This window comes from Drosophila subobscura, chromosome O (genome assembly GCF_008121235.1).
Source record: "Drosophila subobscura isolate 14011-0131.10 chromosome O, UCBerk_Dsub_1.0, whole genome shotgun sequence".
Classification (NCBI taxonomy): Eukaryota; Metazoa; Arthropoda; class Insecta; order Diptera; family Drosophilidae; genus Drosophila; species Drosophila subobscura.
In genome coordinates, this window is record NC_048533.1 from 5697307 (window position 1) to 5723652 (window position 26346).

The 26346-nt window shown below is 43.6% G+C and overlaps 7 protein-coding genes across 10 annotated transcripts; 4 read left to right on the top strand and 3 right to left on the bottom strand.

Annotated features, from left to right (window-relative positions):
- The first annotated feature begins 7 nt into the window (after positions 1-7).
- On the top strand, positions 8-2451 carry LOC117897626 (parafibromin). The gene is made up of 5 exons (XM_034806595.1): positions 8-329; positions 410-1559; positions 1634-1796; positions 1856-1997; positions 2067-2451. Exons 1-5 carry the CDS (start codon positions 199-201, stop codon positions 2101-2103), a joined length of 1623 nt encoding a protein of 540 aa, XP_034662486.1. The 5' UTR covers positions 8-198; the 3' UTR covers positions 2104-2451.
- Positions 2452-2654: 203 nt separating this feature from the next.
- Positions 2655-9509, bottom strand: LOC117896227 (bifunctional methylenetetrahydrofolate dehydrogenase/cyclohydrolase, mitochondrial). 3 transcript variants are annotated; one of them, XM_034804363.1, is made up of 3 exons: positions 9374-9509; positions 3059-3846; positions 2655-2993 (listed from the first exon to the last, which is right to left on the bottom strand). In XM_034804363.1, the coding sequence occupies exons 1-3, from the start codon at positions 9385-9387 to the stop codon at positions 2869-2871; spliced, it is 927 nt and encodes a 308-aa protein (XP_034660254.1). In that variant the 5' UTR covers positions 9388-9509; the 3' UTR covers positions 2655-2868. The 3 variants fall into 3 exon arrangements, with proteins under 3 accessions (XP_034660254.1, XP_034660255.1, XP_034660256.1); XM_034804364.1 differs by lacking the exon at positions 9374-9509 and adding an exon at positions 8616-8719; XM_034804365.1 differs by lacking the exon at positions 9374-9509 and adding an exon at positions 8625-8699.
- On the bottom strand, positions 4246-10366 carry LOC117896226 (nuclear factor NF-kappa-B p110 subunit). Of its 2 annotated transcripts, XM_034804362.1 has the most exons (4): positions 10362-10366; positions 8491-8496; positions 6512-7041; positions 4246-6427 (listed from the first exon to the last, which is right to left on the bottom strand). In XM_034804362.1, the coding sequence occupies exons 3-4, from the start codon at positions 6980-6982 to the stop codon at positions 4337-4339; spliced, it is 2562 nt and encodes an 853-aa protein (XP_034660253.1). In that variant the 5' UTR covers positions 6983-7041; positions 8491-8496; positions 10362-10366; the 3' UTR covers positions 4246-4336. The 2 variants fall into 2 exon arrangements, with proteins under 2 accessions (XP_034660253.1, XP_034660252.1); XM_034804361.1 differs by lacking the exons at positions 8491-8496; positions 10362-10366 and having other exon boundaries at positions 6512-7764.
- Positions 9856-11123, top strand: LOC117896230. The gene is given in 3 exon segments (XM_034804366.1): positions 9856-10160; positions 10230-10527; positions 10530-11123. Coding segments are annotated over 3 exon segments (738 nt in total). The 5' UTR covers positions 9856-9993; the 3' UTR covers positions 10803-11123.
- A 1087-nt stretch (positions 11124-12210) lies between these two features.
- On the top strand, positions 12211-15382 carry LOC117899495. The gene is made up of 2 exons (XM_034809544.1): positions 12211-13022; positions 13413-15382. Exon 2 carries the CDS (start codon positions 14092-14094, stop codon positions 15007-15009), a length of 918 nt encoding a protein of 305 aa, XP_034665435.1. The 5' UTR covers positions 12211-13022; positions 13413-14091; the 3' UTR covers positions 15010-15382.
- A 7693-nt stretch (positions 15383-23075) lies between these two features.
- Positions 23076-24464, top strand: LOC117899496. Its single transcript, XM_034809545.1, has 3 exons — positions 23076-23202; positions 23264-23870; positions 24446-24464. Exons 1-2 carry the CDS (start codon positions 23092-23094, stop codon positions 23837-23839), a joined length of 687 nt encoding a protein of 228 aa, XP_034665436.1. The 5' UTR covers positions 23076-23091; the 3' UTR covers positions 23840-23870; positions 24446-24464.
- A 691-nt stretch (positions 24465-25155) lies between these two features.
- Positions 25156-26295, bottom strand: LOC117899502. Its single transcript, XM_034809552.1, has 3 exons — positions 26003-26295; positions 25598-25946; positions 25156-25550 (listed from the first exon to the last, which is right to left on the bottom strand). The coding sequence occupies exons 1-3, from the start codon at positions 26214-26216 to the stop codon at positions 25388-25390; spliced, it is 726 nt and encodes a 241-aa protein (XP_034665443.1). The 5' UTR covers positions 26217-26295; the 3' UTR covers positions 25156-25387.
- Positions 26296-26346: the final 51 nt, after the last annotated feature.

A 26346-nucleotide genomic window follows, 5' to 3' on the forward strand; every position in this document is an offset into this window, starting at 1 on the left:
GTATATTTTCAATGTAAAAATCCGCGGTCCCACTGCCTTCTATAAAAAAATAAGCGAAAAATATGGCATAAAACGTAGTTTTCACGTGTAAATAAACTATTTTTTAAGTGGCTTGATTCCCCAACAGCCTCGGGCACCGCAAAGTTTTGGAAAAAAGATTTCACCTGCAGCTGGAGATAAGAAAATAGCAGGGGAAAAATGGCGGACCCCTTGAGCCTCTTGCGGCAGTACAACATAAACAAAAAGGAAATCATCGAACGGGAAAATCAAATCATATTCGGTGAATTCTCCTGGCCCAAGAGTGTGAAAACAAACTACCTCAAATATGGGTAAGTCGCTGCGTTAATTCTCCACCCAAAAAGTGCAATTTGCCAACGATGCAAATTTTTCTGCTCGCCTTTTATTGCAGGTCGGGCAAGAAGGGCGCTCCACGTGAATACTACACGTTGGAGTGCCTACTGTATTTGCTGAAAAATGTTATGCTCCAGCACTCGGTGTATGTGCGTCAGTGTGCCGCCGAGGATATACCCGCTGTGAACCGGCCGGATCGTAAGGAACTCTTGGCCTACCTCAACGGAGAGACCCCGACATGTGCCAGCATCGACAAGAGTGCTCCGTTGGAGATACCCACGCAGGTGAAACGGACGGCGGATGGCGAGGCCACCAGCGGAGAGACGGCGGCCAAGAAGGCGCGCTTCGAGGAGACGCAAGTGCAGAAGGTGCGCGAGCAGCTGGCCGCCCGGTGGGATGTCAGTCAAAAGGAGACTGCCGTGAATATGGACAACATCAAGTCGCTGTCGGAGACCATGTCCGTGGAGAAGATTGCCGCCATCAAGGCCAAGCGTTTGGCCAACAAAAGGACCACCATCAAGCGGACGGACAACGATGAGGCCATGGGCACAGATCTGCGTGCCATTCTCGACTACGATGTGGACTCCACCAAGGATATCATTAGCAGGGAAAGGCAATGGCGAACACGCACCTCCATTCTGCAGAGCACGGGCAAAGTGTTTGCCAAAAATATATTCGCCATGCTGCAGGGCATCAAGGCCCGCGAGGAGGGACGCAATCGTCCGCAGGCGCCGAATCCCATCAAGATGCCGGAGCCCGCAAGGATATCCAAGCCACAGCCGCAGCTCTCCCAATACAATCGTTACGATCAGGAGCGCTTCAACAGGCAAAAGGAGGAGACAGAGGGCTTCAAAATCGACACACTGGGTACCTATCATGGCATGTCGCTCAAATCCGTGACGGAGGGCTCTTTGGCGCAGCGCAAGGCACAGGGCGGACCGGGCATGCCCGGCTCAGGACCAGCAGGAGCGGCGGCGGCAGCCATCAATCGGCCGAAGGAACTGCTGCCCACAGCACAGGCGAGGCAGCTGCCCGCCAATGGGCCACAGAAGCGGCCGTCGCGGACACCCATCATCATTATACCTGCGGCCAACACCAGCCTTATAACCATGCTCAATGTGAAGGATATACTGCAGGAGCTGCGCTACATGTCCAACGCGGACAAGAAATTGCAGGGCTGCCCGCGTGATAGCGAGGTTCTGCTGCAGGTGCGACGATTCTCCTTCTCTTAATTGTGGAATTAATTGTACTAATTTGTGCAACATTTTTGTTGGACTTTTAGCGAAAACGAAACAATCAGACCGTGTCGTATCGCGTGATTGATAATCCCCTCAAGCTATCACAACAGGACTGGCAGCGAGTGGTGGCCGTATTCGTGATGGGCCCGCAATGGCAGTTCAAAGGCTGGCCCTGGGATGGCAATCCCGTGGAGATATTCTCAAAGAGTATGTCCTCCTCCTTAAGTGGGAACAACTAATCATTGTCGTCAATCATTGCCTTGCAGTTTGCGCCTTTCACTTGTGCTTTAGCGAACTGAAACTGGACGCCAATGTAGAGCGTTGGTCGGTAACGCTGCTGCGGTTATCCCAAAACAAACGGCATCTGGATCGTGCGGTGCTCAGCAAATTCTGGGAAACACTTGACAAGTAAGCAACACCTCTAAGGTCTTAAATGTTTATTGTTAATGTATACAAATTCGTACTCTTCTTTTGCAGATATATGGCCAAGTATAAGCCCGATTTAAGGTTCTAACCCCCACATAACTATTGTGTTTTTTAATCGTTACTGCAATGATACGAGTACGTAGATTTAGATCTTTGAGACCCAGCCCCCAATCTGTTTGTAATAAACAATTGCACATTTTGCACACATACATTTATAGCCAGAATCGCCAGATCTCTCTCTCTCTCTCTTTGTTCACTTCCTTTAGAAGACAGGCTTGGAATTACTACATTACGTTGATAGACCATGCCCGCGCGGACCCTTAGCAGTTAAGCCCAACATTTTGTTGTTCATCTTGTAAAATGTAAGCAAAATCAGCAGAAATCAAGTAAATTGTATACATAAATTAGTGATAATAAAAAGTTATAAGAATATTAACACTGTTGTCGGGGCAATGGGAATTAACTGCGTGGCAAACCTGGAAGCTTGCAGTCACACTTTTAAATTTGTTCCGCGGTATTCTCGGTTTAAATGTCCGTTAAATTAATCGAGAATCTGTTTCGATGCAGCCCTGGCTTCTATTATTCCACTTAAGGTACCAGTGTTGCCCACCAACCAAAAGTTATAATCATCAAATCAAATATTTGTATAATCTCGATTATATTTTGTTTTGCGATATACATGTGTAGAAATAAATGCGGCACCAAGGGTCGCCAGTTAGAGAGGTTAGCGGCTTGTCAGTTAGTCAATAAATCTATTAAAGGTTAGCGATTTAAATAAGAAAATACTATTTCAGAACCTAAGTTCTATAGAAATGTGGGACCGATTTTCCTGGTCCTGTTGTGGGAAAGAGCATCACACCAGGCGCCTGGCCGCCTGCGTCTTGGCCGCCTTAAGGGTGTTGTACATCAGCATGGTGACGGTCATGGGTCCCACGCCACCGGGCACTGGGGTAATGTGTCCAGCAACTTGGCGAACCTCTGCGCATGAAAAGAAAGTACAAAGATTAGACAATCTCCATGGAGGAATGTCTGGGCGCACTCACCCTCAAAGTCCACATCGCCCACCAGCTTTCTCTTGCCCGTTTTCTCATCCGTAATTTCAGTGATGCCCACATCGATGACACAGGCGCCCGGCTTAACCATGTCCTTGGTGATGAGTCCGGGCTTGCCGACAGCAACCACAATGATGTCCGCCTGGCGACAGTGCTTCGCCAGCTCCTTGGGCGGCGTATACCTGTGACAGATGGTCACCGTGGCATCCAACGCCTTGGTGGCATTCTTGCCATCCGAATGCATGAGAATGGCCAACGGCAGGCTGACATTCTTGGAGCGACCCACCACAACGGCATTTCGGCCGTGCGTCGCGATGTTGGAGTGCTCGAGGAGTTCCTTTACGCCCAGCGGCGTGGCCGGCACAAAGCCCTCCATGTCGAGGGCCAGACGACCCATATTGATCTCATTGAAGCCATCCACATCCTTCTCGGGCGCCACAGCGTTGCAGATGGTGCGCTCGTCAATGTGCTCTGGCACCGGCAGCTGGACAAGCACTCCCGACACATTGTCATCCCCGTTCAGTTGCCCGATCAGCTGCAGCAGCTCCTCTTGGGTGGTGTTGGCGGGCAGCCATTTGGTTTCACTGGCAATGCCCACCTCCTTGCAGGCCACCATTTTGTGCCTCACATACCTCTGGCTGGCGGGATCCTCGCCAACAATCACAGCCGTCAACTGGGGTATGGGATTCCCAGCGCCCACGAACTCAGCCACTTCCTGGCGCAGCTTTGTGAGTTTCTCAGCGGAGATCAACTTGCCGTCGATAATTTGTGCCATGTTGCTGCAAGAAGGGGAAGGAAAAGCGGCTGGGTTAGGGAGGGTCATGCAGCAGGAATGTCGCTAGAGATAAGGCTGCGTGCTGGCTGTGCTCTGCAGGGGAATACCCCAGGCAGTGCACAGTACAGTGTGTAATTCCCCTTGGGTGATTCACCTTGTTTATGAGGGTAAAGTACATTGAATTCTGGGTACATCCCCCTTCTCGGGAATAATATTCTCAGATATGTATGCATATAATGTATTTGCTCGTGCAAACAATGATATCATCAATCTATTTTATAAGCCCAGACCCGCCAAAAGTCACGGGAAATGGCGCCACAAAATGTACTCGTAAAAATCATCTCTTGCAGGGAAATACATTTTTTATTTTCTCATACAAACAAAATATATATTTTGCACTTGTAGTCGTTACGATTAGGATATAAACTTAACTGGTAATTTATTGATCAAATATGCATATTTTAATATGAATTTTCTCTGTAAGGCATTAAATTCTAGTCCTGATTAAGAAGTGCCGATGCATCCGGATCGATCATCTCGAGGGCCAGTGCAAAGGTGCTGTACTCCATGCACTTGGCATTGTTCTGTATGTAATCGAGCATGGCCCCGGCGTCCATCCAAAAGAAACTGAAACGTTCCATATGCGAAATGCGCGCCAAGTGCTTCCACTTGGGCTGCTGGGCGTCCGGTCCGCTGCCAATCGGCTCGTTTAGCAGAGTCTTTAGCTTCTGGAATCGCTGCTTGTTGCTTAACAAAAGCTGCAGATTGTATCTGGGATTTGTGCTCGTCTCCACTTCCGTCTCTTTGCCAACCACTTCATGGCCGGCCAATTCCTTTTCGCGGCTGTCTTCTTCGGATTCCGTTTTGATGTCCATCTCCTCGGTTTTGATCTCGAGCGCCGCCTCGCTGCTCTCATCGGAGGAAGTGTCTAGTTCCTCTTTGATTTTGTTGGGTATCCAGGTCATGGCCGCCGGGTCGTTCTTCTCCGAATACACCTTATCCAGCAGCTGTAACACCTGTTCGTCGCCCTTCGAGCGAGCCAGCTCCAGCGGCGTATAGCCGGCCGCATTGCGCGACATGAGTATGTCCGAAAGGCTAGTGTCCTGGGCATCCACAATGAGCACAATCAGTGCATGGCTCTGCTCGAGCACCGCCATGTGCAGGGCATTGTTGCCGTCCTTTGTGTTTGCGACGCTAATGGAGCTGCGATCGTGATTGATCAGCTTCTTGGCCACATCGTACTTATTCTGCCGTATGGCCATATGCAGTGGCGTCAATCCATCGTCATTTTTGAGCGAGAGGTCGAGCCTAATGGTGGGCGCTCCATTGCCACTGCCAGTGCCACCCTTTAGGAAGCTATCGATGCAGGCCATTCGCTCCTCCTTCACAGCCAAATGCAGCGGCGTATTTCCCGCATGATTCTGCTGATTCGGACTACATCCGAGGCTCAGCAGTGGACGGATGTAGTAGGCGCGATCATGCTGGCAGGCCACGTGCAGCGCACTATCCCCATCCGCATTGAGTGCGTTGTTCGCCAGATCGTGCAGCTTAAAGTATTTCATCACCTCGATGGTTCGGATGGCCTGCGTCAGCTGTCCCTCCGTGCGCTGGCTGATGATCACCTCGTGCAGCAGCGTGTCGTTGTTGTCGTTCCGCAGGGCGTGTTCCGTGAACATCTCCTCCACCTGCTTTCGCGAGGTGTCATTTGGCGCCCGTCGATGCCCCTCGTAGATCTTGAAGATGGCACTCAAAAAGTGTGGGGTCCAATTGCGGTTGGGTGCTGTCGTTGGGGGAGCCGGCCGCTCCGCTGCCCGGCCATGGCCATCTTTCTCCAACGTGCCACCGAAACTGTCCAAACTTTGCATCTCGCACATGGGCAGGAGCTCTTCGGTTCTTGTGTCGATCAGCTGGTAGAAGTCTTTCGATGGGATCAGGTCGTCGAGGACCATGTCCCTGCCAAACTCCTGGCTGATGGTCTGATCGTGGTACATGACGGGCGCTTCCCCCATGGGCACTTGCTGTCCCTGTGGCACTGCCTGCGGCTGGGCCAGAGCCAGGGTCTTGGGCAGATCCAGCGAGTTTTGGGCACTGCTGCCCGAACTGCTGTTGGTGGCCATCGAACATGTGCGCCGGCGTTTCCGCGAGACGATGGCGTCGCGCGGCTTATACCGGAACGGCAGGGGCGGGAAGGAGCGCTCATCGTCCGAGGGTCGTATCAGCTCAATGGAGACATTCACCTCCCTGTCCACCTCCTTGTCCTTGTAGGTGGGCGTCTGGCACACGATGGCATACTGATGATGGACATCCGATTCACGGAACTTGGCATACGCCTCCCACACGGTCTCCCCATCATCGTTCTCCTCAAAGAAGCGCACCTTGATGTTCTTCTTGCTGACCTTCTCCACGAGAAGGATGAGTTCGTCGTTGCCCAGCACAGAGCCCGTGGGTTTGCTCAGCCGCACAATGCGCAGCTCTCCCGTTTGCGCCGACTTGCGATTGTTGATTGCATTGCTGAAGACGGGTGTGGCAATGGGCACCCAATTGCCATTGTCCTCAATCTTGTAGGCCTCAAAGCAGAGACGCACCTGGAAACGTACCAAAGTACCACGGAAAGTAAGTATCGAACGAAGAACGAGTCTTTCCTTTGTGCTTTTGGGGCTCTACCATACCTGATTCAGATTCATATCCTTGGCCTCGCGCTCTGTCTCCTGGTGCAGCTTCTGCACCTCCTTGGTGGACAACTCGCGACGCTTCATCTCGAACACCAGGCGATCCTGCTTCTTTTTGAAGAGCTCATCGAAAATATACTTCTTGGCCGTGTGTATGATGCCCATGTTGATGAACTGGGCCACGTAGCCGCGGTCCTTGGACACGTGCAGGTCGTGCGGGTCGCAAACATCGCGCTCATCCTTGCGCACCACCAACTGATGCGAATGCGGGCTGTCGAGGTTCGTCTGGAACAGGCTGCACCGTATCACCGCCGGTCCGTCGTAATTGCAGAGCGTCACCTCGGGAAACGTTTTCGGTGTGCGCTTCGAGTTGGCGCCGTTGAGCGAGCCATGTGTGCCGTGCATTTCGCTCTTGTATCGGAAGCGAAACTTTTCCACAGGTTGTTCCACGATGCGCAGGGCAGCGGGCATGTGCCCGAGTTCCGTTTTGGCCACCACTCCATTGCTTCGATGGTATCCAAAGTTCTGTGCTGTTGCGCCCACGGACTGGGCGTAGTATTGGTGGTCCATGTACATGTTTCCAAAACTCGTGGCATTCGAGGCGCTGGCTTCGATATCAAACAGCTGGTATGGTGAACTCTGCATTGGCGGCGGCTGAGGTGAGTTCGCTGGTGGTAGATTCAGATTTGCAAAATCATTTTGCAGCGCCAATGCTTCGGGGGAATGTGCTGGCGACATTGTGGATGTTGTCGAATTTCCGCTGCTATATCCACTGGTGTTGGAGGCATCGTTCATGCACAGAACATTCTTGCCCTTGTCCAAATCGTAAATATGGTTCATTTTACTTAATGATACCAATCACACACATATACATAGACATATACACATGTATCTATTGTATCTATTTGTTTTTGAAATTGCGTCGCGGGTAAAAAGATCTCGACCGTGGCGCTGGAGCAACAAAACGTAAATGAATCCGTGAATGGTTGGCTTTTCGTAACGATGTCGAATGCTCCTCCTCCGTTCGGTTTAGGTACTTCCCCGACGTTGATTGGGCGCTCGGACGGGGAAATTATCGGCCAGAGAGAGAGAGGCACGGCGGCCACGTCAGGTGACTCATGGGTTTTTCAGCAGCAGCAGCACCGTGTGGTTTTGTTGTTGTTCGTGGAAGTTTCAATGCGAATCAATTGTTTACATAAAGAAATCACACTATCAACGTATTAAAATTCGCTCACACACGCGCACACACTTGCACAAATTGATAATATATACAAGAAGTATATGTTTATTCTAGGGAAATATATAAGGGAATTGAAACGCGAACGGCGTGGAGAACCGCAGAGTTCGAGTCGCAGCAACTGCACAAATGAGTGTGGAATAAAACGAACGAGCGTAAAAACAAGTAATCTGGCTCTCCGCCCCATTCGGCTGATAACAGGTTTAAGTTGCGGGCGCAGAGCTTTTTGGCAGGCGCAGCTTTTTGCTAGTAAAAAACGGACAGAACGACAGAAACGACACGAATATCGAATATTTACAGGCCCGACTTCATTTGAATATCTTATTCAACACACCTGCCAGAGCTGCCCTCTACTCTGGTCTACTCTGGTCTGGTTGTAACTCTGCTCAAGCAGCTGAGCAGCTGAGCTCTTCGGGGTCCATTGTTTTTATTATTCTATTTTATCTTTACGCACCTTCTTAATAATACTTTTGTTGCATATGTGCGCCCGTGCACAGCCAATGGGGTGACTACGCATTTAAGCATATCTTCACGTACGATTTAACATATAAAACAAGATAAAACGGGTATCGCACTTGAGCCGCAGGCGATAAACCGATAAATGATTTACTAGTGTATAAAAATAAATAAAAATAATTTTGATTTTATGACACTGTTTGCGCAGCCCTTGTTTCCATGTGTGAATCACGTTATCAGTAGATTGTTTATTTTGATAGCCAATTAGCCAATTCCAGGCCCAGCTTTGTGTCTGGGGGGGTTACAGCATGCAAAGTTTAAAAATACTTGCCCAGACGTACAAAAATATATTTTTTGCTTTCATCAGCAAATATGAAATTAATTTTGATTTGTTTTTCACTTGCACTGTACCTGTTGCACCTTTTGAGATTCTGGACTGTTTCCCTGCGGAAAGATGTGTGATGTGTAAAAAACTATTGGACTGCACCAGACGGACTGTGTGCCACCGTATATGGGTATGAAATTGTTCCTACACGTGTTGCTGACAGCAAACACACACACACATAAACGAGGTTTGGATACAAAGCTCGCCAGAGAGAGATGGAGCACGAATGAAAAACGATCGTTCCGTTTCACTCTACTCTGCACGTGCCGCAAAAAGTTAATGCACACCCCCTGGAGAATGTTGGAAAACTCAATTCCATTACTTTAGGCACGAGCTATTTTCCGGCTAGTTGTTTTCCTACGGCGGATGACGAAATTCGGAAGCACGATTGCCGCGGTGCAGTCTGTCTGTGACGTCAATTCGATCTCTAGGGGGTCGGTTCGTCTGTCTTGGCCTGATAAGCCTTTGATGCAACAGAGTCATACGCCACAGCTATTGGGGGAGCGTGGGGCACCTGGTAACTGGCGATCGGGCGATCTTTGCTTAGCTAAAGGAAAACAGCGGGCATGGCATGCTCTCCGGCAAGCGTCATTAATAATGTTGTTCCCATGTAAAGATTGCGCCCCTGCGTTCGGTTTTGGGTTGAAAAACATGTTATTTTCGAAAAGCAGCCCCAGATAAGCATAGCAAAGGAAAGTGCGAGTGGGTAAGGCAGTGAATGGAAATAATGTCATGTGCAGAGCTCAATGTGGAAATTTACACAGAAAACCAATTTTAAGCTTACCTTGTGAAGCGCATTTTGAGCGAATTTGTTGTATTTATTCTTTGAATTTGTTTGCAGGATTGAAAATAAGCTTTTAGGTTGTGTTATTGATCACTTGGTAATTAATTATTAATTAACTTGTATTATTATTGATTATTAACTTGTGGCACTTGCACTTGTAGCTTTCGAGCTTGAATATTTGAAAACTGCGGGCTGCACCGGTTTTATATCGTTTTTTTAGCACACTTTTTGCGATGCCAAGGCATCGAAAAGTATCGTGAGCTAAAATGAGTGACCGTGAACTGAGAGCAAAACAATACCAACAAATATACCAAAAATTAAATCTTTTTTAGTGGAGTGTCATTTGCGGTATATAATATCGAATATTTGTTGTTGTTCAGAGTATATTTTATCGACAGATGGACACAGATGTTATAGGATATACAGTATAATGAAAAGGTTTATTTGTGAGGGTCGGGCGGTATATTTTATTGATAAATCCGCGGTCACACTGGTCAAGTCGCAAAATAAATAAATATAAAAACCACATTTTGTAAACAAATTCTCGTTAGAGTCCTGTGCATGATCAGCAAAACCCCGAGGACTTGTCCTGCTATGCAGTAAGACGTTCTGCGAGAAAAATGAACTCGCAGCCTAAGAGGAAATCGTTTCCCTTCAATCCCCCGCAACCTGGAGTCGTGATGCATTTTGGCTTCAATGCAAACACAAATTTCCACACTGAGACTGAGTGCAGCAAGTGGCCGCAGCACAAACGCAAGTCCGAGCAACAGGCGTCGGCGTCAGTGCTGTGAGTATCCGTATCCGTGTCCATAACTCCAATCGCCGCCAGACTTTATCGAGAATCTTCTTTTTACAGCCCACCGAAAATGCTGATTACGGAGGAGCGGATCACACAGCACTTCAGTGGATTGCAGATTTCGGGCGACGCGAAGGGCGTCGTCGGCAATGGTAATGGTCTGGGCAACAACAACAGTGCCTCAATCGTGACCGGCGGCCTGGCCACCGACGATATACCCTCCACCTCCACGGGCAAAACGCACCATCACCCGAATCCAGCGTATCAGATGGCGGCCATGGAACTGGAGCAGAAGCTGCGAAATGCCAACCGAATTGTCATCTGTGACGAACTGAAGCCGGGATCTGTTCCGGGCCCCTGGCGCCTGGTGTCATACCTCGCGAGTGGCTCATCAAATCGGTTCCCCGTCCCTGCACAGCCCTGGTCCCATGGCAGCCATCTCCCCTCCAAATCCCCATGCCAGTGCCCAAGCTGCCGCCACCGCCGCACCCGATGAACCTGCTGGCCCCGACATTGCCCCTCCCTGGAGAGGAACTCGACGACTACGACGATGATTTGGAGTTCTTTGAGAACAACAATACTTGCAATGTGAATTTAAACAAGTCTGATGAGCACATGGATGAGGATCTGTAGCCATAGCTGGAAGCCTAAATGTAACCGTGCAGATCTGAATGTCCGTAAGTGCAGCACACAGGAGGGTTTTATCGCGTATAAAGAATTGCTACTCGACTCTTTTTGCTCACACACTTGCAGAGGAACTCCCGGTCTGTAATAGTATCAAGCGCCTCGGCCCCCGACGATAATGATATAGCCCTCTTTCATGTCACTCTTCAACTATTTTGTATTACTATTTAAAATAGATGTATGTGATTTTATCTACATAGCTGGAGATATCTGTGGCAGTCAGTGAATTTGTGCTTCTGTTCGAATAAAGTAAAGGAATTATAAATGGTAGTAAAGGTGGTCTTATTTCTAGTTGGTGCGATCGTTTATTTCTTTATGGCCCACTCGAAAAGAATATCCATAGTTCAAGAACAAACAAACAGATTAACTTTCAATCATCATAAAATGCAGATGTTGTTTTATGGCCCTGCCTGCGTTGTGGATATTTATTTCAAATCAGGCGCGAACGCGAGTGTTCCAGACCCTTCCAGGTATTTCCTAGCTGATTCAGGTATATCAAATGGGTAGGAGGGAGACAGCTATATAAGCTGTGTAGCTTATCGCACAAAAGTACCGATAATTTGTTGAGCTAACCCGTACATCGATAAATATAATTAAAAGTAGTAAAAGATAGATTTTAAGAGGTAAAATAAAATATTAATATTTGACTATAGAAAATATATAGTATATACAAATAAAAGAAAATAAATAAAATCAAAGAATCGGTGAATAGTTAGACGATAATGATGACTATTTCATCACTATCCGATGTTCCGGTGTAATTTCAATGTATAAACCTGAGTCTAGCCCCAATTATGTTGTGAAGATAGAAGAACATCGAGCACATTATAATATTTACTTATGTTTTCGTTCCCTCTCCCTTTCAGAAAAACAATAGAATATCTTTATCGCTTTTGTTGTGCGTGCCATTTTTCAAATTTTTCAATATTATCAGCAAATATACATACATGTCCTTTTGAATAATTTACATACATTTACATACTGAAGACAAAGCTCTCGTGCTTCCTGAGGGGGTGCATTGAATGAAAAATTCAAATACAAATTTGTATAATATAAGGTCTTAAGGTATACAACCAATAAAAATGAGTATTAATAATAAGCAAAATTGATTCTTCAATCGGATTAAATTATTGTTTCATTTTTAAAAGTCTTTGCAAGCTAGTAATATAAAATAGAACATCAAAATCGCGGAATGGCATTTAAGACTGCGATTATATATTTTGGTATATTTGCGAAGCCCTGACGGTATATTTTATGGACAAATCTGCGGTCACACTGGTTTAATTTGTCTATGGTCACACCAAACTCGATACAATAAATACGAACGTTTTTGAAAATTTAAAACAGTCATGGTTGGAACATTTGAACGAGCGTACCGATGCGCCAAGAATCGAAGAAGATAAAGTTAAATATTGATTAAAATTTCTGCTAAAAAATATATATATGTAATTATATATTGTAAATGTGTTTAATTTAAGTGATATAAATCAAATATATATGTGTAACGTTTAATATTTTAATACGCGTCAAAGTACAACGAGTGAAGCTAACCGCACACACACACAAAGAAAAACGGGGTACTTTGCGAGCAAAAATAAAAAACAAGCACACAAAAAAATTGTAAAACTAAAGAACGCTGCGTAATAGACGGTGGTGTACATAACAGAGTTTAACAAAAATCCGAATCAGTTGAAAGTGTGATTTTTTTGAGCCTTTGTCTGTAAGTGAAGAGAAAGCTTTAAGCGGAATTACATATAAATAAATACGAAGCCAGCCCGTCGCCATTTTGAAAGTGATTTTACAATACATACACAAAAACACATACACACAAACACCCACACATCCAGCGAAAAAGCCCCCTCATCAAAATCTGAGAAAATCAACACAACAAAACCAACATTTCCGTAACATTTTAATGTGAACCAAACAAACAAAATCAAGGCAAATTTTAATCCAAAAAACAAAAACTCAAAACCATTTTGTATAACCGAGATCTGTATAACAAAAGTGGCTAAGAAAAACCCCGCAGCCTGCAGAGCAAGCAAATCGATAGCTGCGACACACACGTATACATATGTATACTATACAGTGAAACCCGTAGTGGAGCAAGCGAGATAGCACTAGCAGCATCAGCACATTCGTGTGAAGAGGAGGTCTACAGCAGAAAAAGTAAGTCGCAATTGTATGGGTTATCGGTATGAGTGCGAGTGCGAGTGAGAGTGTATGCATGAGCGCGCTCATGTGTGTACGTGTGTGTGTTGATTCATTAATTCAGGTATTTTTCGTATGGTTTTGACGTCCTCAGACATGTTTTTGTGGGCTAGGGAGGGGAAAAATATATACATAACTAATCAAATACGTACGTACGTACGTAGCTTTTTTTGACGTAAATGGCACACACACACACATTTTTATAAAGATTACGATGTTGACAGTCCCTCCTACAGGTTGCCTTCTCCAATGGGGAAATGATTCCCATTATTCCATTCCTCCTATACATATATTTTTTTCGTTTGCTTAAAGTCTCGTTCGCTTTTATTTCATTTTTCCCAATAATAGGACCAATCCCGAACCAGAACCAGCAGCAGCATCAGGAGCAAAAGCGGTGGAAATCAATTTTTGGTAAAAAGAGTTTGCAAAATTAGAGCTAAGAATTAGCTTACACAGAATAACAGAGATAATTCAACAGACTGATAAAAATACATAACGTTACAAAAGTTAAACTACATAAAAGTAAATAACAGAGAATTGTACATAAGAAAAACGAGACGCAAACCGGACGGAGCATAGCGCCTACGTGCCCAGCCGCCCGTTGCTCGCCCTAGATCGATTGGAGATCGAGAGAGAAGAGTGGAGAGACAGAGGGAGAAGCAGCAGTCAGAGAGTAATCAACAACAACAACCAAAGACCCAAAGAAGCAGCTGAAAATATCAACAATTACAACACGTGGCATTTGTTTAAGAGAGCAAGAGGCCCCCACTCCCCGAGTTTGGTTTCGATTTATAAAGAATATAAATTGATTTAAGTGCGTGTGATATTTAACGTTAAGCATTAATTTAGCGAAATAACCAAAAACAAAAAAGGCAAAACAGCAGAAATTTTAAAGAGGAAAGAGAAGAGAGAAAAATAAGTAGAAGAAAGAACGCGCTTGGTACAGCTCTCAAATAAAGAAAAGAAAAGAGAAGAGAAGAGAAGAAAGCTAAGATCAGTTCAAGGAAGATAAAACGACGGAATTACTATGACATACTCGCACAATAGCGTTAGGAACAACATCAGAATGACAACAGCATCGGCCACCAAGGCCATACGATTGAAAAAGGGCGCCGCAGGATCTGCTGCGCCTCCATCCGCATCCGCAACCCCATCACCAACATCCACCGCATCCGCACCCACAACACCCTTGGTAACTGCACATTCCAACAGTATTGCCAGCAGTACAAATATCAATAGCCACTTCCATCAGCAATCCCTGAGCGCTGCCGCATCCCCCACAACCTGTTCCGGCCTTGGCCTGTCCGCCCTGAACACCAGCAGCACCACCACAACTCCCAACAGCCGCCAGCAGCGGCAACAGCAGTCCCAGTCGGCGGGCGGCGCCCAGCGTAGCCGTCAGCAGCCGCAGCAGCGACAGTCGCCACAGCAGATCGCCGGCGGCGGCGGAGGAGCCTTCTTCTTTGCCAATAACAACGGTAGCGCAAGCAAGCGCAACGGCGGCAGGTCTCCACAGGGAACGGGAATGGTGGTGCGTCAGTCACCGGCGACAATTCTGGGCGGCGGATTCTCCCCCTCAATGGCCATCAATGGCGGATCGGCGCGCAAGCAGCGCAAGAGTCCACCAACCATTGGCGCCTTCGGTGCATCGCCCCAGCAGCAGCACCCCCTCATACCCACCGCATTGACGCATTTCGCTGGCAGCAAGTGCTTTGACGCTCCGGCACCAACGGCGCTGCCAAAGCCGCCGCAGCACTGGACGCTGTGCAAGTCCGAGGAGAAGCTGGCCAGCAGCGCTGGTCCGGCACTGCAGAGCCTGATGCGGACTGGCGGCGAATATTTGTCGAGCCCCAGGTTCCATTTGGGAGGAAAGTCCTCGAAGCGCAATCTCCTCGATGACTTTGACACGCACAATCTGAAGCTGCTGCTCAATGTGCAGTGCTAACAGGTGGCTAAAGCAGGAGGTAGGATCAGGCGTTAAGGATCAACGAACGAACACATACGAGGCGATAAAACCGACGAAATGGAATGAAAATGGTGGACCCAGAACCCGTCAATGAGAATTAAACAAAAACGATGTAAAACAAGAGAAAATACAAAAAAAAAATCAAAAACAAAAGTATAAAAAATGCAAAAAGAAAAACCTTTAAAAACCTAAAAAAAGCGAAAACATTTCAATGAAACTTTGAACTTTTTTAAACCAAAAAAATGAAAAAAATTGCAAAACAAAAAAATGAGTAATGTTTGTGATCTCAAAAAGTGTGTATCATTAAACAAAAGCAGTAAAAATTGAGAGAAGCTAAACGAAAAAACAACAACTAAAAACGAGAGAATTTCAAGGAAAAACTGAAGATTAAATAAACACACAAAAATACTGTCCTCACACAACAAAAACAACAACTTCTACAACAACGACAAGAGAACAAAGAAACCAACAAAAAAGATGCAAAATTCCACGCTACAAAAACCCCATAGACCTTCCCCAAAAACAAAACTACTACAGCAGAAAAAAGGTGTCAACTTCAATATACAAAACTTTATAAAGGCCAATATTCAAAATGCGAAAGGAAAACCCCGGACTAAAAAACGAACGAAAGAACGGACGGACGGATGGATGGATGGCTTGGCTAAATGGAGAAATTGATGAAAATGAAGATATGAGTATGGGATGTAATGCACGACAGATATGAGATGAGATGTTTGGATCGTGGAGGAATGGAAGAACTTATATTATATATGTCTAACAACGGATACTTCACACAACTGAACATTGTTTTAAAGGTGATACGCAAATAGACTTGAAAACTAATTGATAAGTAAGACTATAAATAATATTTATGAGTAATTCAAAACTAAAACAAAACAAACTCAAAAAATGGACGCTAGAAGCGCAACATAAAAGTACAGTTTATGTTTATCCACCCCTAAAAAAAGCGGACAAAATGTGCAACGTACCTTAAATGTTGATGAGAATTAAAGAAGAACGAAACGATGATAGAAGTATATTCGAGAGATTGATATGCATATGATAAAATAATACAAACAAAACAATAAATGAATGATACATAAATGATACACATAATAATAATAATAATCAAAATAATAATACTACAAATCGTATACCCACCAAATCGCAAAAAGACTAATTCAACAAACAAAACAAAAACTCAACGACAAAAACTCAACGCAACGCAGCAGCCGGCAGGAGCAGCGTTGCAACCACCAGAAGCAGCGTTGCATAGCCAGTTACCAGCAGCAGTAGCAGCCGCAGAGCAGCAGCAGCAGCAGCGCAAAATGCATTCAAACTTGCCTATAAATCCCCCTACTACCATTTTAAGATATAAAGTATAACCCCACCCCCATTTATTGTAATTCTTTTGACCTTATTAGAGACTCTTCCATTACCATTTCGTTTTAAGCAGAAAGCCCCCTCCCCCACCACCACCTCTTTTATTCTACATACATGTGTAAATTCTTAATTGTAATTGCGAATGGCTTTAAACAAAAATTCTTAATTTAAACATTCTTGAATTGTACATAGAGGAAAATCGAGAAGAATAATGCTAAAAATGTTCAAAATAAAAAAAGTTTTCAATCAAAAACAAATTGTAAATCAACATAATGCGAATAAGAATCATATGTAGCGCGCAAACATTTTATTTATTTCCAAACAAATATATTTGATCTTGCGCCCAAAAAACAGCCGAAATGATACGAAATGATTGTGAAACACAATACACAAGAAAAATATATTAGTTGCAATCCCCCCCTCAAAAAGGGATAAAAGAATGAGATGCTGAGAAATGGAGAGGAGAGGAAACTACTTTTATGTAAAAACTATTCGTTGATGCTCAATACTGAAACACTTGAACCCAGTACCTTATTTTCATTATTAGCATTACCATTACTTGTTAACACTTAATATGTATGTAAATTATTTAAGCATATCCTCCTCCCCCCATCTCCTAGGAACCTCCTAAAAATCCAAAAAAGTTATATGTATTTTGCGTAGAAAATAATGAAATGAAAGAATGTCGAAGGCAGGCAGGCAGCAGCGCGTGAGTTTTGTTATTAGTGTTTTTGCCAAATGAATTGGCCAACCGAGTGATAAGCCAAAAACAAATATGAAAGAAATACCCCCATAAAATGAATAGAAAAACCAACCCCAAATAATATGAGCACCTTAATAATTTGAGTTATACATATATTGTTTTGAGTGTAAAACAAAAACTTCCTGAAGCTAAATTACGATGAGTCGATGATGATGAATGAGAGAGATAGTTTTAAAAAATGTTGAAAGCCAAAAAAAGTCATGCACTGTTTAGGTTTACTTGAGCAAGTTGTCATATATTGGTAGCTTTAAAGGCTTGTATCTTCAAGTTACACACAAAAACCCTTCCCCCCCATACATATACACATACATATACTACTTAGAGTATTTGAACGATCGAGCAGTGCTCGTGGCATTTTCCCCCCAAGACACCACCCAGACCCTTCCCAACCCCTTCCAGAAGACTCACCTCTGGAAGTCCTGCGCAGAATTTTGCATTTTTTTGTTAAGTGTTACTTACTGGACGTCAATTTATGAAGAGAACAGGATTTCATTGAAGAAAGATAAAACAAAAAAAAACCCTAATAATAATATGTACTACAAAAAACAGACCAAAACTTAGGGCCACGGCCAAAGCCCCACACCTTGGATCCACTCGGCGGCAGAGGGTACAAACGTTACGGTTCGGTAACTTTTTCAACACCAATCAGTACAAATTAATTTCCATTTCAAAAGTTGGAGCCCAGCCAAGATCAAAGAGTGCTCTATACCCGATCTGCGGGCCACCATCGTTTGTACCCCCCACCACCTACGTGTGATACAAGGCAGCGGCTGCGGTTTAGTCCCCCCTGATGAAGAAGCTGATGAGGAAAAATTCATTTTAATTTGAAAGCGAAACGACGACAATTTAATAAACTATTCTATTGGAGTTCGAATATTAATTTTATCCCACATTTTTTTAAGCCAAAAGATTCGTCGCAGCATATATATTTGTTTTAATTCTCCATTGATCTAATTTACAATTTAATTTGCAATTTTTTGTGATACTTTGCTATATTTTTAAACCTGGTATATATACAAATTATAAACAAATAATAAATGAAGAGAAGAGAAAACCCCCCAAACACACAAAATATCCCATGAATGAATGAGGACCACTGCTATGAAGCAGAAGAGTTAAGATCCAGAGTACTGTAACTATATTGAAGAAGAAAAAACAACTGTGAATACTACACTGAGATAAACATTTGTAAAGCAATATATTGGAATTGTGTTAAATCCAAGTCAACTACATTTGAGAAAAACAAAAAGAACATTTAAAACCAAATCCATTCAAGCAAAAAACAATAGAAGAAAAAAATAAACGATTGTACACGGCTTTTATGAAAAGAAGTAAAAGCTTTGTATAATTAAAAAAAAAATCTAAATTTGTGTTTTTATTTGCATTTTATCACCGTTTACTTTTTTTAGTTGGCGATTTATTTTCAGAGCTCATTGGCAAAGCATCCAACCCCTTTATAACCGCACCTCTGGTATATCATCCCAATGGCAGAACACACACTCCACCATGTGCTCTTCTATGAGATTCCAGATTGCAGCCTTCCACTGTTCTTTGTTCTCACATGTTTCAGGCTTTGATTTGCAGCACAATTTCCAAGCGAAAGAGTAAGAAACCGCCAGCCTAAGCGAATGAGTACAAGAATATGCATAAATACGAGTATGTACAAATACACATATGCAGCTGCAATGCAAACACATGCATACACACATCTGTGCAGCTAGCCACAAATACACACAAGTGCATAAACTGATAGAGAAACTTTATAGCGCCGAAGAGTAAATATCCTCTGCAGGCCAACGCCAACAAACAACACGACAAGCAATAAAACACTTTCCTTTCGTTTCTATGTGGCCTAACACACACTATCCTGATTGTTCCTATGTTAATTCTACATAGATGATATGTGCCTGTAGGGGTAGGACAAACAGTATGATAAGTGCGATATGTCATTGTGAGTTGGATAAATTTATATACGCAACATTTAAGCATTTTATAGATTCTTACACAAGAAACCAAAACCCAGCATGATAACGATAAATGTTTAAAGGTTTTATTACACCACAGATAACACATAATAGATACATTCATACATACATATAACAAACAACAAATATATATACATACATACATATATATGTATATATATATATACATACATATATGATATGAAGCGATACGAGAGCTCCGAATACATCAAAGTCAAGTTAAAACTTAAGAAAAATCATTACACAATTGCCTAAACGATCAAAAAACAATCAATGTCAAAATGTCCCCCCAAATAGATCATCAAAAATACCCTAACCCCAATCCAATACCCCTACCCTCCTACCATCCCACAACCCACATTCCCCCAAATCCCCTAAGAAATGAACAAAGAGATTTGGAAATTTTCAATAATCAACGGCAAATGGAGATGAGATGGCGGCATAACACCCCCTTGGCCTAAGTGATCACCCAGGAGAAGACAGAGAGAGAGAGAGAGAGAGAGAGTGAGTGAAAGAGTTTCTGGTTCAGTTCAGAGGTAAGTGGGTAAAAACATGATCATGACTCATTCGCACTATAAACTAGCATTTGTGTTGGACTATGCTCTGGGCAGCATTGTTGGAGATTTCTCTAGAGGTTGCTCAAAGAAAGAAAAAAAGAGACGGCTATCAAATGGTGAACGTGTCTGCCGTCACCTTTGTCGCGCACCTCCCTCTAGCAACAAAACGTTTCTGTTTTGTATACCCCTCAGAGGGTCTGATGTTTAGACAAGATGTTTGTAACGTCGACTAATTTGAAAGCTCAAATCCAAGATCGGATCACAAATACATACATACATATCATAAACATATTTAGTATCAGGAGATAATTCAAGCAAGCGGGTGACTTTTTCATGGCTGCTATGGGACAGATGGATCCTAAGGTATCAGAAAGGCCTCGGCCCCACAAGCTAGCCTTCTTCTCTAGTTTTTTCTCTATTTCTTTATAATCGGTGTCGCAAAAGAAAACTGGATTTACAGACAGATACGGCACGAATCATAGTTGGCAATGGGCTGCGGTTTTAAATTCGGATTCGTTGTTGTTTACCGCTTGGTTACGTTTTAAGTACACGAATGCATACATACATACATGCATTCATACACACATTTATGTACATGTAGATTTACTTATGTACATACATACATCTGCGATCAAACGTGCACAAACAACACACATACATATGTACAGAGGTACATGCATACATATGTACAGAAGTACATACATACATATGTACAGAAGTGTACACATTTTCCCCTTTGTTAAATTGAGTTTATGCTGAGACCCGCAGTCCTTATTTTTTTGGTTTTAAATGATTTCAGACCACCCTCGTACGTACACATGTATGTACATATGTGTGTATATACAACATATGTATGTACATATGTACAAACAGCATGAATGTATGTACATATGTTCATATTTACTTCATTATGTGTTCAAACTTCAAGCGAATCAAAAGCGTAAACAATTTGGTTTTTATTTTGCTTTCTGTTGCGCTACTCTTTTATTTTTATGGCGCTGCTTTAAGCTAATTGCGAACGATAAATGTGTGTGAGATAGTCTGTATGTACATACATATGTATGTATGTATTTGTTTAGTGAAAGAGCACAAACTAAGGTATATTATCTATAAGGTAAGGCAAGTCCGAGAAAGAATCCTCTATTTTCTAGCCGAACATCCTTTGAGGACGCTGTTTTCATGTAAAAATTGCAAGATAGATAGATACATACATACATACATATGTATGTATGTACATGTAGAATGCAAACTCAGCATGTATGTAAATCCATATGTACATATCTGCACTGTCTCACCCCACTATTTAATATACATTGCACAACCACGACGCAAAAGCTTCTCTTCCCTCTCGCTCGCACGTCCACTTAGATTCGCGATTGCGAGAGTTTTTGCATTTTTGTTGCTGGGAAAAAAGAAGCAAAACAAAAGCAAAAACTAAGAGCTGAAGACAAAAACAAGTAAGCGCGATAAAATTGGAGCTGCGACAGCGAGGATACCCTGTACACCAGAATACTGCCTCCGACAGGATTTTAAAGGTCTGCTAAAAAAATGTCCATCAAAGAGATGGTAAATAGCGGGTGAAAAATAAATTTTTCAGGGAAGATAATATGTATGTATGTAAATATGTAGATGTTGATGAAGTGCACTAAAAGAGATGTAATTATTGTGATGAACATGCACTTCTTATAAGTTTCTGCAGGGTATCAAAACGAGACGGGGAAAAACACAAAGTGTGTGTTCACCGCGGGACGTGGACAGGGCCGGGGACTGGGTCTGGTAGATGTTTTTTCTACGCAATTGGACTCTGTGAGGTACATACGAACACAGGCAGAGATACCACACGCGGCAGAGAATCCATATATATATGTATGTACATACATACATATTTATGTACATACTTACAAATACGTATGTACATATGTATGTTATAGACTGACGAAAGATGGATTTTATATTTACAAGTTTTATCCGTTGGTCTTCCTCCCTTGCGACGATCCCAGTCGAGTACGCAAATGCTCAACCAAATAAAAAAATATAAAAATAAAATGGAATACAAAATTTGAATATGTATGAGGCATATGTATGTAGTATGTATGTACATATGTATGTATGACCGAGTACACTTATGATCAAACAATTAAGTACTCAGCCACCACTTGAGCGAATCTGATGGGAATTTAGTCTGGGTGGTTGTGGTTCCTATTATGAACCTACACACTTACACATCATAAAACATGAAGAGTCGAAAAGAGTAAACAGTGAGTCGAAATTTACGACTCAGCTTTAAAGTAAAAGGTTTAATGAAGGGATGTGTACTTATTATTTGTACCATGAGTGTACTATCTACAAAAGGGTGTCTGTATATTTTGCACACACATGCATATGTACATACACATGTATGTATATAAGCATGTGATGTGCGTTCGTGTCAACGGTTATTTTATTTTCTTTTTTATTTTTGTTGCTTTTGCCAGGCTATGGAATAATTTTATATTTGCTGCGCAATTTCTATTATTGATTCCCTGTTATTTGTTGTATGCTTTTCTTCGGTTGGCCCCTATCAGAGTCGCCTGTTCTGCTTTCGCATGTATACATACATACATACATACATACATATGCACATGTGTATGTACATATGTATGTATTCCCCAGATGTGATAGCCGTTCGCACCTTATCGCTTATAGTGGTTCTGTGTACACTTTAATTATTATTGCACGCGTTCACACAGAAATAGCGCGATTGGGAATTGTTGTTTCCCTTTTTTGATAAGCTAAAAACCCCAATCGAGCATATTTTGAACCCTTGTGAAAATACAATAATTTCATGGCACGGCGTAACGGAAATGGCTGTGTGAAACGAGTTCCGAAAAATAAAGGTGGATGATTCACGAATTCGAAATACCCATGCGGGGTTATTTTGTATTAATTCAATGGACTTGTACAATAAAAAACGTTTATAAGACTTTTATTTGCCTTATATGGGTGTGCGTATGAATGCGATTGGTGTGGCCCTTCCACGTGAGAGCACAAATTTGAATACGATTTGCACGTGTGTGTATGTACATACATACATACATATGTACATACATATGTATGTACAATGTCGCATGTACAATGCATGCTCTTACGTGCAGTTAAAGCTCTACTTGAATCCATCCTGAGTATACCAGAATGATTTTAATTTTTCATCTCGGAAACCACGTGACTAGAAACCTACGGCTGCACGCTCCCAACACTATGGCTATCGCCAGGCATTCATTGAATGAATTTCTCTTATCGGTCAAACAACTGATAATGATGAGACCCCTCTGGTGACCTTTTGGGCCGATAATGATGAGGCCCCTCCTATCATCAGTATTTAGTGGTGTGATCTATGTTGGGGCTTCAGTCAAACATTTCCCAGTCTCCCGGCAAGATGTCGCTCTCTGTAGCTGTTGTGGCAGCCAGCATTTGGCTGATTGTGTGCACCTTCTCCTTGGTTCAGGCAGGACACATAACATTCAACCGTTTCAATACAGCCAATCTGAACTGACAATATCTTGCAGGCTAATGTGCGGTTCCACTTTACGCTGGACTTCCATGTGAAGCAGCCGCCCAATGGCGGGGACGAGACCATCAACAAGACCATCCTTGTGGAGAACAACCAAATATCCGTGATAGACAACGAGCCAACGACAGTGTCCCCAATCGGCCAGTGGACAGATCAGGAGCAATACAATGATGCGACGCTGCAGAAGGTTGTGGAGGCCAGGCGGTCGGTGCAGCAGCTAAACGCAGAGCTGGCTCCCCTGGTGGGTCGCAGCAACGATCTCGCCATCCGTCTGAAGCAGAGCCTGCGCTACGTCAACGAAGTGGATGCCACGCTTGAGAATCTCTCCAACTTTGGACAGCTCGTGGAGCTGCTGCGGAAGTTTGTCAGCCTAGTGGATACTCTAAGGGAGCCCACCAACTATGGGGGCGTTCGTTCCCTTGAATATGTACTCCTCAAGCTGGCCCTGGAGAAGTACGAGCTGAATGGCAAGCGGCAGGAGATCAACGAGTATTTACAACGGGCGGAGACCGCCTGGACGAGCTATAAGAACACGCAGGTGGTGCTATTGGAGAACTCGAACTCAACCTGAGATTTCATTTGTATTTAGGCTTACACACAAACATTTTCACCCGTAGATTCATTCTAGATCGTAGTGCTTAGGTTATAAGGGCAGGGACAGCAGAAGAGCAAACAAAGACCAGCATCGCTGCTGCACCAGCAACAAGGGCGGCCGTGCCGTCGGAACCCTTGAAATGAAAGAAATAAAAATCATCTAAGGGACTTCCTGCCTATTATTCGGTTCCACTAGAACGCTCAGGATTGCTACAGGTATAGGATGCCATGCATGGCATCAACCCAGGACACAGCACAGAACAGCGCAGGGGTTTGCCGTTCATCTGACCTAAATCTCCCTCTCGGCTCGGCTTTCCCTGACTATGGGATCGAAAATACGTTACACACAAACTGGGAATACGTTATTATCCGAGCGAGGCAAATGCAGGTAGGCGGCGACACAGCGCTAAGGGAGCATTAAAATTCTGAAAAACAGCTGCCAGAGCCGATGGCATGGCTAATGTGATGTGAGTGTAGGGAAGGAGAACGGGAACGGGTCGGGTCCCGATCGTAGTCTCGAAATTCCTGAAACTCGAAACAACCACGAAATACAATCGTCCATCATCCTTACTTCTACATACATCAAACACACATACACATATGCAGCAGCAGTTGAGTGGGAAATGGTATGGGGGGAGACTACTAAAAATACAATTATTAACAGCGTATGTACAGGCGTTGAGGGCGGTTTAAGAGGGTACCGTACCACATGGGGAGTCAACTGTGGTACAACTCGAAACTCTCCCCCTGTAAACCGACACCGAAATCAGAAATTCTTTGACTTGAGGGGGAAGAAGCCTTAACGGTTTCCACCGTGATTACTTTTATAAAGGATGCAGTCTGGAGTGGCGACCATTGAATATAAATATGTGCATATGTACATATTTATGTGTAAGTTTTTCAGCGAGAAAAAACCATGAAGAAATCATCGGTATACATAAAGGAAACCCGATTGGCATAAAAGAGACAAGGTATACAGGTTTAAGCTCTTTTTTTATATTTATTTATAAACCGAAACTGGTCGAACCGCTTTGGAGACGGCCGGCTATCCGATGGCTTATGTATCTTTTTGACAGTTTATGTTTTTGCTAAAATATTGCTGCATGTGACAAGCATGTATTAGGATTGGATTTGCTCGAAAGAAATGTGAGGGAAGAATATGGGATTGGAATTTTCTTTCCTATTTGCAATATATTTTTTGAGCCATCTTATTGGTATTTATATTTATTCCATTTATATTTGAAACAAAATACAACTGCCTTTAATGTCTCAACTCTTAACTAAGATCCAGTTGGATAATTTCTTATTTATGCTTTATTCAGCTCATTTAGCAGACATATAGGGCATCCAAGTAATGCTTACAGCAGTTCGAATTTCGCGCGATATTGATTTACTCGATAGCCGATAACGATTACGTTTCCTGTTATGCGCAGCAAGAGTGCTGTAATACTACTGCTAAGCTGGCTCGCTGTTAATAGAGTTAATTTAAAAATAAATAAAAACATATTTTCCTATAGCTTCCGTTTTAATTTGGCTTAAAATTGCGAAGAATTTTTAGTACTTCTATTTGAAAGTCGAGCTTTTGATCGGCATTCATTCTTTGCATATGCGGCTTGATGCTATCAAAGAACGCCTGATCGGCATCCGTGGTTGAAGGTGGCGCCGAGGCATTCGTACAACTGGGGAGTCTGCTGTGAACGGAGTTGCTGGTCGTTTGGCGGAGGCAGAACTACACTCTGGATGCGTTGAGTTATCCAGATCACCCAGCATGGAATGCAGATTATTTGGCAATGAAGAAACGTTGGAGGCGGTCAGCGGCTCGGTTAGCGTTTCCTCCTCTGAGCTTCGCCGCTTCCTTGCCGTTCTTTGGGTGCAAAGGCGCTTCCGTTTGGGCGACAATTTGGTTTCCTCCTTTAGGGGCTCCTCATCGTCTTCGGTCTCAGTCTTGACATCCAGCAGAAAGCTGAGCTCTTGCTCGTATATGTAGGATGCCCGCACCACCACATCTTTGCCGCTTTGTCGCATACGGTACACCCGCAAATAGCTGTCGCGCGTGTTCTTCCAACGCTTCATTAAGGTTTTCACTGCAATTATAGATAAATTCAACCAACTGCAGTGCTTCCTTGTGTGATATTCTTACCAATTTCGTTCTTTTCGGCATCACTGGCTGAGGAAAAGTTCTTGCAGAGTTCTTGGCCAATTTGCTGCCAGGCCTGATCCCGCAGTTCTCGATTATGGAAGTTTGCGTGTCGTCGCTCCCAGATAATCGTTCGCTTGTGCACGGCATCAATGAACTCATACATAGAGTACCGCAAATTGGATCCAGCGGTCCGAAGTACCTTGTGATTTCCCATTTTTGATTAATTTTATTATTTGTCAACAATTGAACTGCTTAGCAGCGCAATAGAAAAAACACTGCGCTTTACAGCACGCTGTTATGTGCCTGGTGGGCCGACTTTGGCGTTAACAGATACAATACTGCGC

Excerpts from the sequence above, each read along its gene's own strand:
- LOC117897626 (XM_034806595.1), top strand. The coding sequence starts at position 199 with ATGGCGGACCCCTTGAGCCTCTTGCGGCAGTACAACATAAACAAAAAG. Across the intron at positions 330-409 it reads ACAAACTACCTCAAATATGG|GTCGGGCAAGAAGGGCGCTC; the intron begins GTAAGTCGCTGC and ends CTTTTATTGCAG. Across the intron at positions 1,998-2,066 it reads TTCTGGGAAACACTTGACAA|ATATATGGCCAAGTATAAGC; the intron begins GTAAGCAACACC and ends CTTCTTTTGCAG.
- LOC117896226 (XM_034804361.1), bottom strand. The coding sequence starts at position 7,351 with ATGAACCATATTTACGATTTGGACAAGGGCAAGAATGTTCTGTGCATG. Across the intron at positions 6,428-6,511 it reads AGGATATGAATCTGAATCAG|GTGCGTCTCTGCTTTGAGGC; the intron begins GTATGGTAGAGC and ends GTACGTTTCCAG.
- LOC117896227 (XM_034804363.1), bottom strand. Across the intron at positions 2,994-3,058 it reads GGGCGATGTGGACTTTGAGG|AGGTTCGCCAAGTTGCTGGA; the intron begins GTGAGTGCGCCC and ends TTTCATGCGCAG.
- LOC117899495 (XM_034809544.1), top strand. The coding sequence starts at position 14,092 with ATGACATACTCGCACAATAGCGTTAGGAACAACATCAGAATGACAACA.
- LOC117899496 (XM_034809545.1), top strand. The coding sequence starts at position 23,092 with ATGTTGGGGCTTCAGTCAAACATTTCCCAGTCTCCCGGCAAGATGTCG. Across the intron at positions 23,203-23,263 it reads GCACCTTCTCCTTGGTTCAG|GCTAATGTGCGGTTCCACTT; the intron begins GCAGGACACATA and ends AATATCTTGCAG.
- LOC117899502 (XM_034809552.1), bottom strand. The coding sequence starts at position 26,216 with ATGGGAAATCACAAGGTACTTCGGACCGCTGGATCCAATTTGCGGTAC. Across the intron at positions 25,947-26,002 it reads TGCCGAAAAGAACGAAATTG|TGAAAACCTTAATGAAGCGT; the intron begins GTAAGAATATCA and ends CTATAATTGCAG. Across the intron at positions 25,551-25,597 it reads GATAACTCAACGCATCCAGA|ACTCCCCAGTTGTACGAATG; the intron begins GTGTAGTTCTGC and ends CGTTCACAGCAG.